This window comes from Vulpes vulpes, chromosome 3 (assembly GCF_048418805.1).
Source record: "Vulpes vulpes isolate BD-2025 chromosome 3, VulVul3, whole genome shotgun sequence".
Lineage (NCBI taxonomy): Eukaryota > Metazoa > Chordata > Mammalia > Carnivora > Canidae > Vulpes > Vulpes vulpes.
In genome coordinates, this window is record NC_132782.1 from 81,853,180 (window position 1) to 81,872,784 (window position 19,605).

General features: G+C 42.6%; 1 protein-coding gene across 10 annotated transcripts in view; it reads right to left on the reverse strand.

Annotated features, from left to right (window-relative positions):
• The window catches only part of STYXL1 (serine/threonine/tyrosine interacting like 1), a 61,679-nt gene that overhangs the window by 13,043 nt on the left and 29,031 nt on the right, over positions 1–19,605 (reverse strand). For all 10 annotated transcript variants that reach the window (XM_072752911.1, XM_072752909.1, XM_072752912.1 and 7 more), the window contains 3 exons: positions 17,553–17,698; positions 9,559–9,704; positions 173–270 (listed from right to left, as the gene is read on the reverse strand). In XM_072752911.1, coding sequence (XP_072609012.1) covers positions 173–270; positions 9,559–9,704; positions 17,553–17,698 — 390 coding nt within the window. The remainder of the gene's footprint in view (positions 1–172; positions 271–9,558; positions 9,705–17,552; positions 17,699–19,605) is intronic.

Here is a 19,605-nt window from a genome sequence, read left to right on the forward strand (position 1 = left end):
ATGTAGCTGTCCACACTGCTGAGGGCTCCTGAGAGGTGAGCTTGTCCTGGGCCTTGGCTGGGCCCTGTCCTTCCTCTCCTCACAATCAGGAAGAGGCATGCGGACAAGGTGCATAGCCCCTCTGGCCCCTGGGCACAGGCCAGTTGCTGCCTGGCCCCTGATGGCTCCTTACCCAGGAAGTGACAGAGGTGCCGTAAAAAGGGGAAAATGTTGGCTTCCAGGGAATCTTCTATCTTGATGTGTAGAAGGTTGTCATCATCGTTTATGAAACTGAACAGAAAGAAAGGACAGGTAGTCAGGCAGACTCACCCACAGCCCCACTGGAGTGGTCCTCATGTACGGCAGCAGGATTGCAGGGAAGGGATGCTGAGCTAGCATCACAGAGAGGTGGGCAAATAACTGAGCCTGTCTCAGAAAACAAGCATCTGCCTTATAGGGGTGTCATGTAGATTAAGGCACTTGATCTATTAAAGCATTTGGCAGTCTGCTTGGCACATAGTAAACACTCGATAAATGTGACATCATTATTATTAACCTGTTGCAGAAAGTCAAATGAGGATGGGAGGGAATATGTAAAGCGCTTGGAGAATAAGCCTGCTATGTTAAATGGAGAGAGCCAGGGAAGTGAGATGGAGAGTGGTGGGCTGGCTATTTGAGATGGGGAGTCATCTCAAGTCAGGGGAGGCTTTGAGCAGAGAATTAAAGGAGGTGACGGAACAAGCCAGGCAGCTATCTGGGGGAAAGAAGGTTCTGGGTAAGGGAGAACACAAGGGCAAAGGTGCTGAGAGGCAGTATGTTTAGTGGACTTGAGAAACAACAGAGAGATCAGAGTGGCTAGAACTTCACAGACAAGGGAGAGACAGGAGGAAGAGGAGGTGTGTGGCATGTTGAATGAGAGGATGCCTGCAAGGAGCTTGCAGAATGTGTGGCATGTAGTAAGTACTTGGGCAATGTTATTTGTGAAGACGGGTCTACTGGTGACACTCAGGGGCATGCAGACTACTGTAGCATGCAGAAAGCTATAGTAGATTTAGAAACAAAAACAGTCTGGTTTAGTTTCAGCAAATACAAGAACAATTCCCATCCATCCATCTGTCCACCCACTATCCATCCATCCATCCATCCATCCATCCATCCACCCACTCACCCATCTATCTGTCTGTCCATTCATCTGTCCATCCATCCATCCATCCATCCATCCATCCATCCATCCATATACCCACCCATCCATCCATTCATCCATCCACCCACCCACGTCTATCCAACTGTCCATCCATCCATTCACCCACCTATCCATCCACCTATCTACCAATCCATCCATCTTTCCCCCCCAATCTATCCCTCTCTCCCTCCCCCATCTATCCATCCATCCATCCATCTATTCATTCTTTCTTCAGACACTCACTCAATCCCTATTGTGTGCCAAACTTTAGGCTGGACCCTAGTGGACACAAGCTGAATCAAATAGGACCAGCCTCTCCCAGCTTCAAGGAGCTCCCAGTCTGATGGGGGAGGCAGATACAGAAACAAATAGCCCCAGTCCAATCAGCTAGGTTTGGGGATAAAGACCTGCATGTGATACTGGAGAAGAAGGGCAGGGAGAAATTGAGGGAGCTGGGGAAAGCTTCATAATGTAGGAGGAATCTAGATAGAGAAGGTGGAGGGATACAAGGTTACTATATAAAAATCAACTGTATTTTTATATACTAGCAATAATAATCAGAAATTGAAATTTTAAAAATGCCATTTATAACCACCTCAAAAATATTAAATACTTAGGAAGAAATCTGACACAAGATGTACAAGACCTATACACTGGAAACTATAAAGCATTTTCTAGAAAAATGAAAGACAAAGTACATGGAGGGATGGACCATGCTCATGACCAGGAGACTCAAAGTTAGTAAGATGTCAGTTCTCCCCAAATTGGCCTATGGATTCAATTCTATCCCAATCAAAATTCCAGCAGGCTTTTTGTAGAAATTGACAAGGTGATTCCAAAACTTACTGGAAATGCAAAGGAGACAACTTTGAAAAAGAACAAAATCACAGAACTAGCTCTACCTGATTTCATGATTAATTATAAAGCTACAGTAGGCAAGAGTATGGAATTTATATAAAGAAAAACACAGACCAACGAAAAAGAATCAAGAATCCAGTTATAATACCATACACATATGGCCAACTGGTTTCCAACAAAGGTATCTAATCCATCAACAGGAAAAGGATCATCTTTTTTTCTCAACAAACAATGGCTTCCATATGCAAAACAATGAACTTTGCTCTACATCTGGCACCATATGTGAGAATTATTTCAAAATGGATCACTATTAAAGTTAAAATTATAAAACTTTTATCAGAAAATGTAGGAGAAAATCTGTCAAAATTTAACTGTCTAAATATGCATGGGTCTGCTTGGACTGTATTCTGCTCCATTGGTGTATTCTAACTGCACTAATATCACAGTGCCTTTCTTGTTACTGTTTCTTACCACTTGGTATCTGGTCAAGCAAGTTTCTCATCTCAGGTTCTTTGATATTCAGCTATTTTTGCCCTTTGCACTTCCATATAAGTTTTATTTTTTTATTTTTATTTTTTTTAAAGATTTTATTTATTTATTCCTGAGAAACAGAGAGAGAGAGAGAAGCAGAGACATAGGCAGAGGGAGAAGCAGGCTCCATGCAGGGAGCCCGATGTGGGACTCGATCCCGGGACTCCAGGATCACGCCCTGGGCCAAAGGCAGGCGCTAAACCACTGAGCCACCCAGGGATCCCCCGATATAAGTTATAGAATTACTCTAAAATCTATTGGAATTTTATTGGCATTACACTGCACCTGTAGATCAATTGGACAAGAATCAAGATCTTTACAAAATAGATGTTTTCTTTTTTTTTTTTTTTTTTAAGATTTATTTATCCAAGAGAGGGAGCACAAGATGGAGGAAGAACAGAGAGAGAGGGAGAAGCAGACTTCCCCCTGAGCAGGGATCCCCACATGGGGCTCCATCCCAGGACCCTAGGATCAGGACATGAGCCAAAGGCAGATGCTTAACCAACTGAGCCACCCAGGTGCCCCCAAAATGGATGCTTCTAATCTATAACCACAGTATATCTTCTGTTTATTCCAGTAATTTATTTTTTTAAGATTTTATTTATTTATTTGAGAGAGAGACAGAGATAGAGATAGCAACCAAGATAGCACAAGTGGGAAAGAAAGGGAGAAGCAGACTCCCTGCTGAGCAGGGAGCAGGTTGTATGGCTCAGTCTCAGGACCCTGGGATCATGACCTGAGCCAAAGGTAGCCGCTTAATCAACTGAGCCACCCAGAGGCCCCAGATTTATTAGTTGTTTGTTTGTTTGTTTGTTTGTTTGTTTTTAACTACTTTGACTTTCTCAATCCTCTCTGTTTCATTGTTTCTGGTTCAATAGTCTGCTTCTACTATTCCTTCCTTCTCCTTCTTTGGGTTTAGTTTGCTGTTCCATTGGTCAGTCCTTGAGATGAATGCTTAACTAGTTGATTTTTAGCCTTTCTTCTTTTTAATAGATATATTTAAGGCTATAAATTTCTCTTTGCCCACAGCTTAACTGCATTCCACAAGTTTTAACACATTATATCTTTATTATTATGTAGTTGAAAATATTTTATAATTTCCATCATGAGTTCTTCTTTAATCCATGCTATTTAAATTTTTATTTCTTTTTTTAAAAATAGGCATCTTTTTCTTGTTTTCTTTTACTTTTTTTAAAGATTTTATTTATTTATTCATGAGAGACACAGAGAGGGACAGAGAGAGACAGAGAGAGAGAGAGAGGCAGAGACACAGGCAGAGGGAGAAGCAGGTCCCATGCAGGGAGCCTGACATGGGACTCGATCCCGGGTCTCCAGGATCACGCCCTGGGCTGAAGTCGGCACTAAACTGCTGAGACACCCGAACTGCCCTAAAAATTTATTTCTAGGGGCACCTGGGTGGCTCAGTCAGCTGAGTGTCCAACTCCTGATCTCAACTCAGGTCTTGATCTCAGGGTTGTGAGTTCAAGCCCCACACTGGGCTCCATGCCCAGCATGGAGCATACTTAAATAAATAAATAAAAATAAACATCTGTTTCTAAGTTTCCAATAATTTTCTGATTATATTTTTAAGTTATTGCTTTGTACATTGATTCCATAGTGGTTGAAAGGCAACTCTATGTGATTTTAAATCTCCTAAAATTGGTTGAGTCTTGCTGTATGGACTATAATATTGTCAAGTTTTATAAATGCTCCTTCTACGTAAGCTTTTTAAAAAGATTTTATCTATCTATCTGTCTATCTATATATCTGTCTGAGAGAGAACACAAGCTAGCATGAGCAGGGGGGCGGAGTGGAGGGAGAGAAGACCACTCCTCACTGAGACAGCCTGACCCAGGGCTTGAACTTAAGACCCCGAGATCATGACTGAAACCAAAATCAAAAGTGGATGCCCAACCACCTGCACCACCTGGTGTCCCCCTCCATGTAAACTTTTTTAAAAATACAGATTCAGCAACTGCGGGGTGCCATTTTTCTGTATCTTCTCTGAAGATAATTTAAGTTTTTTTTTCTTTTCTAGTCTGTTAATATGGCAAATTACATTGATCTTCTAATGTTAAACTAACCTTATCTTCCTGGGAGAAATACATTTGGTCATGTATATCTCTTTACATATTTTTGGGTCAAACTTGCTAAAATTTTGGATCCTTTTATATAATTTTAGAGTAAATTTTTAAATATATTTTTGGATCAAATTTGCTAAAATTTTATCAAGAATTTTTGTACCCATCCTCATGAGCTTTGAGGTTTTCCTTTATTATAAAGTTTGTGTCAGGTTTGGGTATCAGAGTAATGATGGTCTTATAATTGAATAGGAAAGTGTCCCCTCCTCTTTTATCTTCTGGAAGACTGTGTGGATCAGGTATTATTTCTTCCTTAAATGTTCAGCAGAACTCACCAGTGAAGCCATATGGCTGTAGAGTCCTCCTTGTGAAAAGTTTTTTTACTATGAGTTCAATTTCTTTAATAGATATGGGGGCTATTTAGATGAACTATTTCTTGTTCAGTGAGGATAACTTGAGTCTTTCAAGAAATTGGTTCATTTAATTGAAATTTCAAGTGCATTGGCATAAAATTGCTTATAATATTTCCTAATTATTTTTAAATTTTTAATTAAAAATTTTACTGAGATCAGCATAAATTCACATGTGGTTGTAAGAAATAATACAGAGAGATCCACTGCACACTTTGCCTAGTTTCCCCAATGGTCACACTCTACTATAATAGCACAACCAGGATACTGATGCTGATACAATCTATCAACTGTATTCTATCAAATGTATTCAATCTATCAACTGTATTCTCCAGTTTTGCTTGTATTGTGTGTGCGTGTGGTGTATGTAAGAAGTTCTATACAGAGGTGCCGAGGTGGCTCAGTGGTTGAGCGTCTCTTTGGCTCAGGTTGTGATTCTGGCATCTTGGGATCAAGTTCCGCACCAGGCTCCCTGCAGGGAGCCTGCTTCTCCCTCTGCCTATGTTTCTGTCTCTTTCTGTGTCTCTCATGAATAAATAAACAAAATCTTAAAAAAAAAAAAAAAAAAAAAAGAAGTTCTATACAAATTTATCACCTGGGTGGATTCACATCCACTATCAGTCAAAATACTAAGCAGTTCTAATGCCAACAATGCCTCATGTTGCCCTTTGTAACCATACCTCCTACCCTCTAGCTTTCCTAACTTCTGGTAACCACGAATCTGTCCTTTATTTATATAATTTTATGAGATCAAAAAATGCTGCATAAATGGGATCATATAATATATAACCTTTTGGGACTGCCTTATTCTTATGCTGATTGTGTTAATTCCCTAGAGATTTAACCAAGTTTGCAATGTCAATAGTTCATTCCTTTTATCACTGAGTAGTATTCTATGATATGTGTACACCACAGTTTGTATAACCATTCACCAGCTGAATACCCACTGTGGACGTTCATGTATAGGTTTTGTATGAATTTGAGTTTTCACTTCTGTGGGATAAATGCCAAAATAATGTCTTTTAATATTTGTAGGGTCCAAAGTGAAAATGTTCCTTCTTTTATACCTATTATTGATAATTTTTGTCTTCTTTTTTGATCAGTTGGTATAGTTTTGGCAATATTACTGCTCTTTTCAAAGAGCCAGTTATTGTTTTCATTGCGTTTCTCAAATTGTTTTGTTTTCTATTCCACTTATTTCCGCTCTTACCATTGTCATTTCCTTCCTCCTGTTTACTTTTTCTCATTTTTTTATTAAGGTGAAAGTTTAGGTCCTTGATTTGATTTGAGACTCTTCTAATATAGGCATTTAGGCTTAAATTTCCCTCTAAGCATTGCTTTAGCTGCATCCACAAATTCTGATTTGTTTTTTTAATTTTCATTCAGCTCAAAATACTTTAACTTTCCTTTTGGTTTCTTTACAATCTACAAGCTACTTAGAAGTCTGTTACTTAGTTTCAACATTTGGGATTCTTCTCAGATATCTTGTTTGGCTTATTGGCTTCTAACTTTTTCCACTGTAATCAGAGAACATAATTTTTTATAACAAATTCTTTTTTCTTTTGATACTTGTTTTAATGCACAGAACACTCTATCTTGTCAAAAACGTTCCACGTTCTCTTGAAAAGAATGCATACTGTAGAACACATTCAAAGACCAGAAGAATGCTACTTTTACTGGGTAGAGTGTCCTATAATTGTCAATTAGGCAAATTTACTCTCCTAGTCTTTGAAATTATAACCTATTAACCTAACATGTCTTTTGAGAGAGAGATGTTGAAATCTAGTTATAATTGTGAATTTCTCTAGAATCTAGAGTCTAGATTATTGCCCACCTTCCCATAATGAAATGACCTCTTTATATCTGGTAGTATTCTTTGCTGTGAAGTTCAATTTATCTAATAATGGAGTCACTCCAAAAGTTGGTGATTTGTCTTTTTTTTTTTAATTAGTTAATTAGCTTGAAGTATCTTTTCCCACCCTCTTTAACCTATCTTCATTTTGTATTTAAAAAGTACATTTCTGGCACCTGGCTGGCTCAGTCAGAGGAGCATGCAACTCATGATCTCAGGGTCATGGGTTCAAGCCCCACATTGGGTGCAAAAATTACTTAAACTTTTTTTTTAAAAAAGTATGTTTCTTGTAGAGTTTGTAACACCTCTGCCTTTAAATTGGGGGTATTTAGACCATTTGCACTTAGTGTGATTATTGATATGATCATCTTGCTATTTGTTTTTTATTGGCCTCATCTCATCTTTATTCTTCTTTTCCTGCCTTCTTTTGGATTTTTTAATGATTCCATTTTCTTTTTTTGTCTTATTAATTACAACTGTTTTACTTATCATTTTGTTCTAGCTTTTGGTGATTGCTTTAGAGTTTCCAGAACACATCTTTAACTCTTTTTTTTTTAAAGGTTTTATTTATTTGACAGACAGCACAGCATAAGCAAGTGGGGAGAATAGCAGAGGGAAAGGGGGAAGCAGGCTCCCCACTGAGCAGGACCCCAGGATCATGACCTGAGGCAAAGGCAGATGCTTAACTGACTAAGCCACTCAGGTGCCCCCATCTTTTAATTTACTTTTTATTACATTATACCACTTCATGGAAATAGAGTAAGAATCTTGCAAGTGTATACTTTTATCCTGCCTCTTCCTGCCTTAGTAAACTTCGGGCATACATATTACTTCTACATATGCTATAATCTTAAAATAAACTGTTACTATTTTTTCTGTGATCAATGATGGTTTTTTTGGGGGGGGGGGTCTTTTTTGTTTTTGTTGTTTTAGAGAGGTGAGGGACAGAGGGAGAGGGAGAGAGAGAATCTTGAGCAGGCAGGCACAGCACAAGCCTGACACAGGGCTCAGTCTCATGACCTTGAGTCATGACCTGAACCCAAGTCAAGAGTTGGACTCTTTAACGAACTGAGCCATCCAGGTGCCCCACGTGACCAATTATGTTTTGAAGAGATATAAAAGCAACAGTGAAAGTATTTTATATTTATCTACATAATTATTATTTCTGGTGATAACTTTTGTTTATTTATGGCTTTTATCAAATTTAGAAAATTTTTTGACCATCATTTCTTTAAATATGTTTTCTGTCTTTTCACTTTCCTCTCCTTTGGAGATTCTAATTTACACATGTTCAGCCTCTTGAATTATCTCAGTCTCACTGACATTCTGTTTTGGTTTTTCCTTCTCTTCTCTTCTCTTCTCTTGTCTTCCTTACGTTCTTTCTTTTCTTCTTTTTCTTCCCTAGGTTTCATTTTGGACACTTTCTACTAGTAGTTCTTCAAATTCACCAGTCTTTTCTTCTGCAGTGTCTAATCTGTCATGAAATCCATCCAGTGTATGTTTCATCTCAGACATTTTCATACCTAGCCTAGAGATAGTTTTTCCTCACAACCGAGGCAGCACTTTTCTCAGTGCCCTCTTTGATGCCTAGTATATTGTGGGTTTGTCTATTCTGATTGGAAATGCAAACTACTCTTAGCCCTACATAATCTCTGGGGATTGTACTGTTTGTTCATTTCTACTGGTTTTTCTCCCAGCCTTGAGTTGTCTCCTCACATGTGTGTGCTTATCAGTACTCAGCTGAAGAGTCAGGGGGCATTCTACAGATGTTAAGAGTTTTTTCTTTATATTCAGCTCTCTATTCTCCATGCAGCCCTCTCTTGCAAATTCTAGCCAACTTAGCCTCTGAATTCTCAACTCTGTACCCTCAACTCAGAAGGAATGACAGGATCTGTCTTGGCCTGTTTCCTGTATTGTGACCTGCAAACAGTCTCCTAGCAATAAGTAGGATCAACTGAAGGGCTCTTCTTATTATTTTCCCTCCTCTCAGGAATCAATGTCCTATGCTGCCTGTTGGCCATTGTCTGGAAACCCTTGTTTTAATGTTTTATCTGAGGTTTTGGGGTTGCTTAAAGTGGGACTGTAAATCTGGTCATGAGGGTGAAGCCCTCCCAGATGAGATTAACGCCCTTGTAGAAGAGGTCCCAGATCACCCTCTGGCCCCTTCTGCCATGTGAAGACACAGTAAAAACAGGGCTGTCTATGAGCCAGAAAGCAAGCTCTCACCAGACACCGAATCTGCTGGTGACTTGATCTTGGATTTTCCCAGCCTCCACACTGATGAGAAATAAATTTACTTTATTTATGAACCACCAGTCTATGGTATTCTGCTATTGCAGCTCCAATAGACTAAGACAGGGGACATTTTTCAGAGGGCCTGAGATAAGCAAAGCAAGGTAAAATGGAATACTCTGTACCACAATGTTAAATACCCAGGAAGCATTACTTTTGGTGAGATCTGAAGGGTAAGTATTGGGTCTCAGAGGCAGCAGATGCCACAGCCAAGCCAGGAAATAGATTACAAGCCAGACACAGATGAAGGTAAGTACAGAGCCTATTCCAGTATGTGCTGACTTCGAAAGCCCTTTCAGCTCTATAAATGCACAACACTAGGAATCTTATATAAATGCTTAATTTTTAAAAATCAAGTGTATTTCTACTCACAATGGCCCTGTCTCCATGGAGATATTGACATGTGCTTTGATTTTCAAATCCTTCTGAATTTTCGGGTCGCAGGCTTGCCTGAAATTGCCCAGGTAGATCTTGCCTGGCATTATTTCAGCAGGGTAGGGCTGAAAGGCATCCAGTTCCTAAGGAAAGGGAGGGAGAAAGTCTGCTGTATAGAATATATATGCTATGTATCATATAATAGGATATTCTTTCCCCAGGGAGGAAACTTCTTGTTTCTTGTCGGGGTTTTGTTTGTTTTCTGTTTGTTTTTTGTCTCTTGAAATGTGGCTCAGCATTAGAAAGATAATCCAGAACAGTGAATGAGATAGACTTGGATAAGGAGTTAGAAGGCTGGCAGTAATAGGACAGAGCCATTTAGGACAGCATGCTGCTTCTGAACACTTACATCTCACTTTCCTCCATGGGATCTCTGTGTAATTTTCTGGGTGCATCTAATACCCCTTGACACAGAACTGTAAAAATATAAAGTATATCCAGTAGAGGGAGGGGGGAAAGTGGGAAGGAACAGCCTTATGTTATTATATATCATATTATTATTGAAGGGATAGCCCTTGAATCATATAATCATATATAAAAATTATATTATTAATAACATTGCATTATTAATAACATAATTATATTGTATTATTTTTGGAGGCCACCAGAATTTTAACACCTTCTTAAAAAAAAAGAGAAAACACTAAAACTACTCACATAGAGCCTATCAGTCATTAACAAATAAATTCTGATGAGTTCTGATATAGACAGGTAAGGAAGATAGGACACCACTTAAATGGGAGCTCACTGGAATTCCAGGTCCAAAGTTATGATAAGAAAAATTGGGGTTTCTTTGAAAAACAAAGATACAAAGAGAAAGATTATTCCTACATTTCCCCAAAGTGTGTCCTAGGAAATAGAGGTCCCTTGCAATGCATTGTGAAAAAAGCATTTAGAGGGGTGCCTGGATGGGCCACTGCCAACTGCTCCCCCAGCTCCTGAGGAAGACAGGGGCAAGAGGACCATGCTCCCTGCCTGCACCCCCCCACCTTCCCCGGCTGCTTCCCCCCTTTTCCTCTTTCTGTTCTTGGCTCCCCTGTCCCCTCTCTCAGTTCCAGAGACTCGAGGAGGAACTGCCACAGGCCTCCCTGTTTGAAGCTGCCCCTTGTCCTAGGTTCCAGGAATGACCGAAGTACCCCCTTCCTGGGCATCTGCTCCCGGGCATTGTCTTATTCTGTGACAGGGGAGGGGAACACATGCTGGGTCTCCCAAGGCCTGTGTCTGGAGAGGCACTTCTCCAGCCTGAGACCCCTGGCTTCACTCAACACAAGCCCCTGACCCAGCCCAAGTCCAAATGTTTACAGGGAGCCTCCTGACCATCCCACCCCTCCAGCCACTCAGAGGCCCCAAAGGAAAAAGCACAAGATGTGTGAGACGCCACCATTCCTGGAGACTACAGTCCACCTGCTCATTCTCATAGCTTTTTTAAAAAATTAAAGGAAAGGAAAAAAAAAAAAAAGACAAAATGGCAAACCTAGAAAATTTTTAAGAAAAAAACTATTTAAAACTCTCAGATCCTGACCAGCGCCCACCCAGCCCCCTTCCAGTGATTCCATGCCTTGAGTGTGTCTGCATGTTTACACCCATCCCTCTGCTGTCTACCCCCCTGCAACCCGTGCGGGCAGCACCCCTGCCCTTCCCTGCCCTGCCCTCCACAGAATTAGGTTCCAAGGGCTGTTCCAGATAAGTGCCAACATCACCGAGGGCCCCATCCCAGTGGCCCTGGGCCCTGGCTCCATTAACCTAAATGTAGCTCTTTAGAGCTAACCTAGGAACCGCAGCTGCCTGCTGAGGGCCATGCCCCTTATGCCCTTGCCCAGGCCTGGGTCCTTCAGCGTTAAACGCTTCCTCGCTTTTTTCATATGTTTTATAGAATTGTTCACCTGGTTTGAAATAATAAAATATAGAAAGAAAAAAAAATAGAGGGGCACCTGGGCAGCTCAGTCCATTAAGCATTTGCCTTCGGGTCAGGTCATGATCCCAGGGTCCTGGGATCGAGCCCCACGACAGGCTCCCTGCTGAGTGGGGAGCCTGCTTCTCCCTCTGTCTCCTCTCTTTCACTCGTGCTCTCTTCTCTCTCTCCCAAATAAATAAAGTCTTTTAAAAAGGGGGAAGGGGGTAGTTTAGAGAATGGGAAGCAGTATCTAGGATATCCCTGCCTCAGAAATTCACAATGTACATTACCAAGTAAAGGTAGGAGAAGTAAAGGGCAGTAAAGAAACTTGCTAATTACAGCCATTATGGAAAACAGTATGGAGTTTTTTTTAAAAAACTTAAAAATAGAACTATCATATGATCCAGCCATCCCACTTCTTGGTATATATCCAAAGGAAATGAAATCACTATTTTGAGGGGGTATCTCCCATGTTCCCTACAGCATTATTCATAGTAGCCAAGGCACAGAAACAACCTAAGTGTCCATCAACAGATGAACGGATAAAGAAAATGTGGCATGTGTATAGAACAGGACATTATTCAGTCATGAGAAAGAAGGGCATCCTGCCATTTGTGACAACATGGGTAGACCTTGAAGGCATTAAGCTAAGCAAAATACAGAAACATCTCATTTTATTATGTTTCATTTCATTTTGGTTCAAAGATACTGCAATTTTTATAGATTGAACATTTGCAGCAACCCTGTATCAGGCAAGTCAATCAGTGATGTTTTCCAACATTTGCTCATTTCATATCTCTTTCACATTTTGGTAATACTCACAAAATTCCTAACCTTCTCATCATTATTATACATATTATGGTGATCTGTGATCAGTAATTATGACCCACTGAAAGTTCAGATGATGGTTAACATTTTTAAAAATTTGTTTATTTATTTATGATAGAGAGACAGACAGACAGACAGAGAGAGAGAGAGACAGAGAGAGAGAGAGAGAGAGAGAGAGAGAGGCAGAGACACAGGAGGACGGAGAAGCAGGCTCCACGCCGGGAGCCTGACGCGGGACTCCATCCTGGGACTCCAAGATCGCGCCCCAGACCAAAGGCAGGCACCAAACCGCTAAGCCACCCAGGGATACCCATGGTTAACATTTTTTAGTAATATAGTACTTTTGATGAAGGTGTGTCTATTTTTTTTTCAGATGTATGCTATTGCACAGTTAACATACTACAAGTATAGTCTAAACATAATTTGAGGGATGCCTGGGTGGCTCAGTGGTTAAGCATCTGTCTTCCCCTCAGGGTGTGATCCTGGAGCCCCGGGATCGAGTCCCACATCAGGCTCCCTACATGGAGCCTGCTTCTCCCTCTGCCTGGGTCTCTGCCTCTCTCTCTGTGTGTCTCTAATGAATAAATAAATAAAATCTTTAAAAATAAATAAACATAAATTTGATACGCAGAAAAAAAAAAGTAATTTGCCTTCCTTTATTGCATTATTTGCTTTATTGGAGGGATCTGGAACCAAACCCACAATACTTCCAAGGAATGCCTGTAAGTCAGATAGACCGCATGATCTCACTTATATGTATAATCTAAAAAGGCCAAATTCATTGAAACAGAGTAAAACAGTGGCTGCCAGGGGACAGAGAATGAAGGAAATGGGAGATGTTCATTAAAAAGGTACAGACTTTCAGATATAAGAGGCCCAAGTTCTGGGGATCTTATGTACAGCATGGGGACTTTAGTTAACAATACTGCGTTATATATTTGAAAGTTGCTGGGAGTGTAGACCTTAAATGTTCTCACCACCACACACACACAAAAATAGTAATTAGGTGAGGTGATGGATGGGTTCATTAACCCTATTTGGTGATCGCTTCACAATATGTACGTGTATCAAATTAACATTGTACACCTTCGGGATCCCTGGGTGGTGCAGTGGTTTGGCGCCTGCCTTTGGCCCAGGGCGCGATCCTGGAGACCCGGGATCGAATCCCACGTCAGGCTCCCGGTGCATGGAGCCTGCTTCTCCCTCTGCCTGTGTCTCTGCCTCTCTCTCTCTCACTGTGTGCCTATCATAAATAAAAATTAAAAAAAAATATTGTACACCTTCAACTTATATATGTTATATGTCAATTCTTTCTCAATAAACTGAAGGGGAAAATTTACAGAATCTGATTGTTCCAAAGAAAGACTGAGATTGTTGCCGATTGTCCAACGGGCAATTAGAAAAAAAAATTACCAAATAATAATTTATAAACTAGTTGGAAAACAGTAAAGCATGCCAGTCTAAGAGTATTCTCAAAGTATACCTTTGGGGAACTGCTAAAAACTTCCCTACTAGTTCCTTTTTGAAGCCCAGATGTCTGAGATAACACAGTGGCTACATTGATTGTCGTCGGTTAGGGTTGAAAATGACTTGTGATATTGAGTACAATAAAAACTAGACAAGAAAACAAACAAAAAACCCCACTAATGTATAAACTGTTGTTTCCAATATGATCTGTTTAGAGGTCCCTTTTTTGCATGAGTTTTCCATGGTAAATGCTGACCCATGGAATTTTCAAAGGTCAAACCTACTTCTAAAATTCCTCTGGCTCCAAGTCTGACTCGGAAATAAGTACTGCAGGCTACTGTCCACTTCAGAGGCTTCCAAGCCTTCTGGCCTTAGTACATCTCCCCTCCCAGCAAACCCACTGCAAGCCCACATCCTCCCCAAGCTGTGAACCTCAAAAAGCCTTTCTCAGGGTGCCTGGGTGGCTCGGTTGCTTAAGTGTCTGCCTTAGGCTCAGGTCATGATCCCAGGGTCCTTGGATCGAGCCCCACACTGCATTGCATACAGGCTCCCTGCTCAGCAGGGAGTCTACTTCTCCCTCTCCTTCTGCCTATGGCTCCCCCTGCTTGTGCTCTCTTTCCAGTAAATAAATAAAATATTTTTTTAAAAAGCCTTTCTCAAGGAGCAGACACCAAGCCGAGCCAATTCTCAAGTGTGAAGAGGATATGTGATTCTTCACCTGCAGGCAAGTCTGCCTGATATAACCCAAAGCTTCCCCAGGGCTCAGGCTGACCCCAGTCGGGAGGCTCAACTTGCTGGAGCCAAAGGAAACTCTCGTAGTTTCATCCAGAAAATCTCACTGAACACCCGAAACAGATGTATTAACTCTTCCTGATTTCAGGAACCAGCTTCCTTTCCTGTGGCTGCATGGCAGGGAAAAATATGCTGTGAAGAGCAAGTGCATGTTGGGGTACCTAGGTGGCTTAGTCGGTTAAGTGTCTATCTTTGGCTCAGGTCATGATCTCAGAGTCCCAGGATCTAGCTCTGCACTGGGCTCCCTACTCAGCAGGGAGTCTTCTTCTCCCTCTCCCTCTGTCCCCACTCAACTCGTGTTCTGTCTCTCAAATAAAAATCTTAAAAAAAAAAAAAAAAAAAGAGCAAGCGCATGTTAATTCGAGATGACATGATTTTGCCATCCACATTGATGAGGATTCCAAACTGAGCCCACTGCCCTCCCCCACACTACGTAGGCCTCCTGTGTCCCCACACTGGGAACCAGGGCACCAATTCGAGGCTCCTCCCTCCCTCCCCTATGTCCCCATCCTCACTCCCCTCCCCCTGTATCTAATCAGTGCCACCGCCTAAGTGTCTTTCCTCGCTAGCTGTCTTCCACCTTCCCCAGACCTACCTGGCCCTTCATGGGTCTACTGTCCACACCAGGATCACTGATTATCTTTCTCAAGTGCAATCTGACTGCACCAGCCACCCAGGACTCACCACCATCTCTCTCTAGTGCTGGCTTCATGTTTTAGTCACAGAAACCTTTTGTTCCAAGTGAAATCTTATTTAACAGATACCATGTGTAAAAAAGAGGAAATGAGAAGTCTCTCTGTCTAAAGCCCAAAGGTCAGTGCCCTCCTAGAAGGAGTTCCAAGGGAGCCGCAGGGACACCTATGCTTTACAGTGTGTCAGAGTGGGGAAGAGGGGAGTGGGGGCTTCCATTCTTGCCCCTGAGTTACTAACAAAGGTTCAAAGCAAGGAGAGACACATGCTAGGTGACTACATTCTAAGGAAGGCCATAGACACCTAGGGCAGAGCTCAGCCCACATAGGCCCTGCTAGCTACCACCAGCAGCCACCAGCCACCCCTCTTCCCAATCTATGTAAGATGGGGCAAGGACAAGTCACAGGTGTATACGCATGTTAACATTGACCCAAATGTACATTTAAATATGTACAGATCATCCTACATCAATTATACCTTACTAAAGCTGTTTTTTTTTTTTTAAAGGGCAGGAGGTGAGTTATCAGCATGAGGATGTTTACAGAGAAACACTTATTTTGTACACTGAAAAGCCAGTAAGGGCAGCTCCTCTAGGAGTGAGCAATATCTGGCAGGATGGAGAGGTTGGTGGTACACCTGTGGAGCTGAAAATCATAGTGTGATTATCTCAGAGGAAGGAGAGGAGGGAGACATGAGGTAGCTACCCTGGATTTGGGAACACATAGGACCTCAGACCTGTATCCCTGCCTTTTCCCACAGGCTGGCTAGAGCTGCTGAGTCAGCAAGGGTAGGAGGTCCACCTGGGCATCTTTCCCCACCATCATTCCCTTGTGGTCCCTTCAGTGATTCAGCTGAGGGAGTGCGGATATGGTCAGGAGTCATGGGCTAACAAAGTAAAATGAATTGGCGGTGTTCCTGGCAGGAAGCCCCAGCTGGCTTTCTCTGAAAGATCCTTAGTAGCAGACAGGGCCCCTAAATCGGGCCACAAGGAAACCAGCAGCCAAGGCTACCAGCAATATACAGAACCAGACGGGACCTGAGTGAGAAGGCATTGCCCCACCGCTGACAGATAGCAGTCCCACAAGACAGGCCCCACTCTGGACCCCTAGCACCCAAGTCACAGGCCCAGGAGCAGGGCAAAGAGGAGAAGTCCCTTCAGCTAACCCACACCTCTCACCCTTCTCACCCCCAGCAAGACTGCCCAGATCTAGGGGATGGGAAGAAATGAGACTTGACTCAAATCTGAGATTGAAATGTTAAACTAGCCTCACTTATACTGGACTGATTGCTTTTCTTCCCTTTTAAGAGATTATTTCAAAATATGCAAGAGTGGAGAGAACAGTATAATAAATCCCTGGGTCGATCACCCATCATCAGCTAATGGCCTGCTTTGTTTTAGCTCTACCCTCACCCATGTCCACATTTCCCAACACCTGCCTGAAATCATTCTGAAGGAAATTAGAGACGTCATATTGTTTTAGCCCATAAATACTTCATTCTGGATCTCTGAAAGATCCAGTTAATTAATGCACATTCTCCCTATCATTTTAGGATTAGATTGAAAGTGACCAGAACTTCTGGAATCTGCCCAGGGTGCTGCTAAGGGCAAAGAGCAGAAGGTAATTCCTGGAAAGAATGAAGCCAGGTCTACCTCCCATTGCATCAGACTCTTCAATAAGCCCCACACACTGCACGATGCCCTCCAGGGACCAGCTCCTGCCTGTCAGCCATGGCCACCCCATGCCCACCTCAGCCACCCTCCATGCCTTTCTGATCAGCTCCAAGAGGTGCCTCCCCTCTGGGCTCCAGACACCTGGGGTGCCCCGGTCTCTCCTGCTAGCCAAGAACTCCTCATGGGCAGAGATGTTAGCAGATCCTTTTTGTGTCCTCTGGACCATCCAGGGCTTGTAGGTCCCAACAGCTGAGAACGGACAGGCAGCCTCAGATCATGGTACCCCTGCCTGTCTTTGGTGAGGGCCTGCCATCCAAAGCTCCCCCTGGGACCCTTGTTTTCTGGATGGGGACGACCTCTTCACCACCCCGTGAACTCTGGCCTGAACCCAGCAATGAGAAATTCACCCTCCTGGTCTGGATCTCCTGACTGCCCCAGATCCACTTCCCAAGCACAGTCTCCTACATCTCTTCCATCATTCCCATGTCACAAGCCTCCTCTTTCTCCCACCCTGCTCCCTACCACTCAGTCCCCAGGGGAAGGCCATGCTTCCATCTGAGCCTTCCTGTGCTCAGTGCCCTACCTTACCTGTGGCATCCAGATGATCTTCTGTGTCCGAAAGAAGTGGTACATGGCCGAGAAGCACTCATAGCCTCCTTTTAGAATGCAGACAGGGTGGTGAGTGAGTTGGGCCAGGGCTCTGCCACATTCCACAGCAGCTCCAGGCACCAGTTCTAAGAGTGGAGACCAAAGAGTTGAGTGTGCCCTGGGCGCTCACCATTTGCCTAAAGCCCCATTTGATGGCCACTTGATTTGGTAAGGCAACGGTCTAGAAGCCCGAAGCAAATCTAAATGGAGAGGAGTGTTAACGACTAAAATTTAAAAAGCCACTTGCTACCAAGTAAGTTGATCTTTCCTTTCTGTAAACTCTTCAATTCTATAGCTCTCCATATCACTGCAAGGAAAGACGATTTAACATAAGGAAAATCTCTCTCTCGTACATATACATCATATATCATATACCATACGATTCACCTAAAGTATGTAAAGTAATGGTTTTTAGTCTATTCACAGAGTTGTGCATAGGTTTCACTCTTTCTTTCCCTTCAAACAGCCAGCTTGAGGCAGACTAATTTCTCATTATGGATTTGCCTATTCTGGACATTTCGTACAGAGGGAATCCTATGGTATATGGTTTTGCATCTGGCTTCTTTCACCTAGCATAGAGTCTTCAAAGCTCATCCATGTCATAGTGTGTGTCTGTACTCCATTTCTTTTTAGGGCTGAATACTATTCCATTGTGTGGCTTTACCATCTTTGGTTTATCTGCTCATCTGTCGAGGCGCATTGGGCCATTTCCACTTCTTGGCTGCTGTGGATGGTGCCAGTGTGAACACTTATGGACAGGTTCCTGTGTGCACAGGTCTTCATCTCTTTTGGGTAGGTACCTCAGAGCAGAACTGAATCATACAATAACTCTATGTATAACTTTTTGAAGGAAACACCAAACTGTTCCATAGCACCTGATGCATTTTACACTGTGACTAGCGGAGTGGGAGTGTTCCCATCTCTCCACATCCTCCTCGAGGCTTGCTAGTAGCCCTCTTTTTTATCATGGCATTCTAGTGGGTGTGGAGGGATAGCTCATTGTGGTTTTGCCATTGATTTAATCTTAAAAGCCTTCATTGCTCTGCAGAATCACTAGGAGACTGTATGCAAACTAGATATATAGGTCAGCAAGTCTGCATTATTAAGGCTAAACCAAGATATCCTGAGGCCAGGATCTGAACCCTGAAGACAAATACGGTTCTGTCAGCGTTGGAGAGTCAGCTGAAAGGAGAAAGGGAAGGGCATGGACTCTGACTTCTCTTTCCAGGGAAAACCAATTCCAGCAGGAGCTGCTGAGGGCAGCAGGGGCCTGAGACCCATGTGGAGGACTGTATCTGGAAGAAGAACCTGGATCCAGTTTCAGGAAGACAATTAGAGATTCCAGGGGAAAGCCATGAGAACAGTCTGGGGCCCAGGCTACCCAGCCACAGGTATAATGGGGTCATTAACATTAAATTCACTTTTAATCCTATTAATCTTGAGTTTTCCAATGATGTGAGGCTTCGCAGAATTTGAACTGGGGTAACAACTCAGGCCAAGGGGCTCTCTACTCAGCAGCGAGCTTTAAGTTAAATTCCTTTTGGTCCTTACTTAGCCAGACAAGTGGCTTGAAAGTCAGGCTTTGTTCAGAAAGGAGGAAAACTAAAATGTCCACATTCCCAAAGCTGTGGTGAAGGTCCCAGCCCAGGGAACTCCACCCACATGTATCAAGAGCCCAGTTTTGGGGGGTGGGGGAGGGCAGGGTCTATAGTTCCTATGTTGCAAGGAAGGCAGGCTGATTTAACATAAGGAAAATTTCTCTCCTACAAGGAGGGGACTGCCCTGTGCCTGGTAAAAGGAGTTTTGGAGAAAGAACCACAGAGAACAAGACAAAGGAAGGTGCTCTCCAGGATCTTAGGAAGAAAACCAGATGAGAAGATAAAGAAAACTCCTAAAAAAACAAAACTAAACTAAACTAAAACTCCTGTCTGCAAGGGGTAGGGAGGGGAGGTGCTAAAAACCACCTGTGCCCTGTTTCCCACCAGGAATCCTG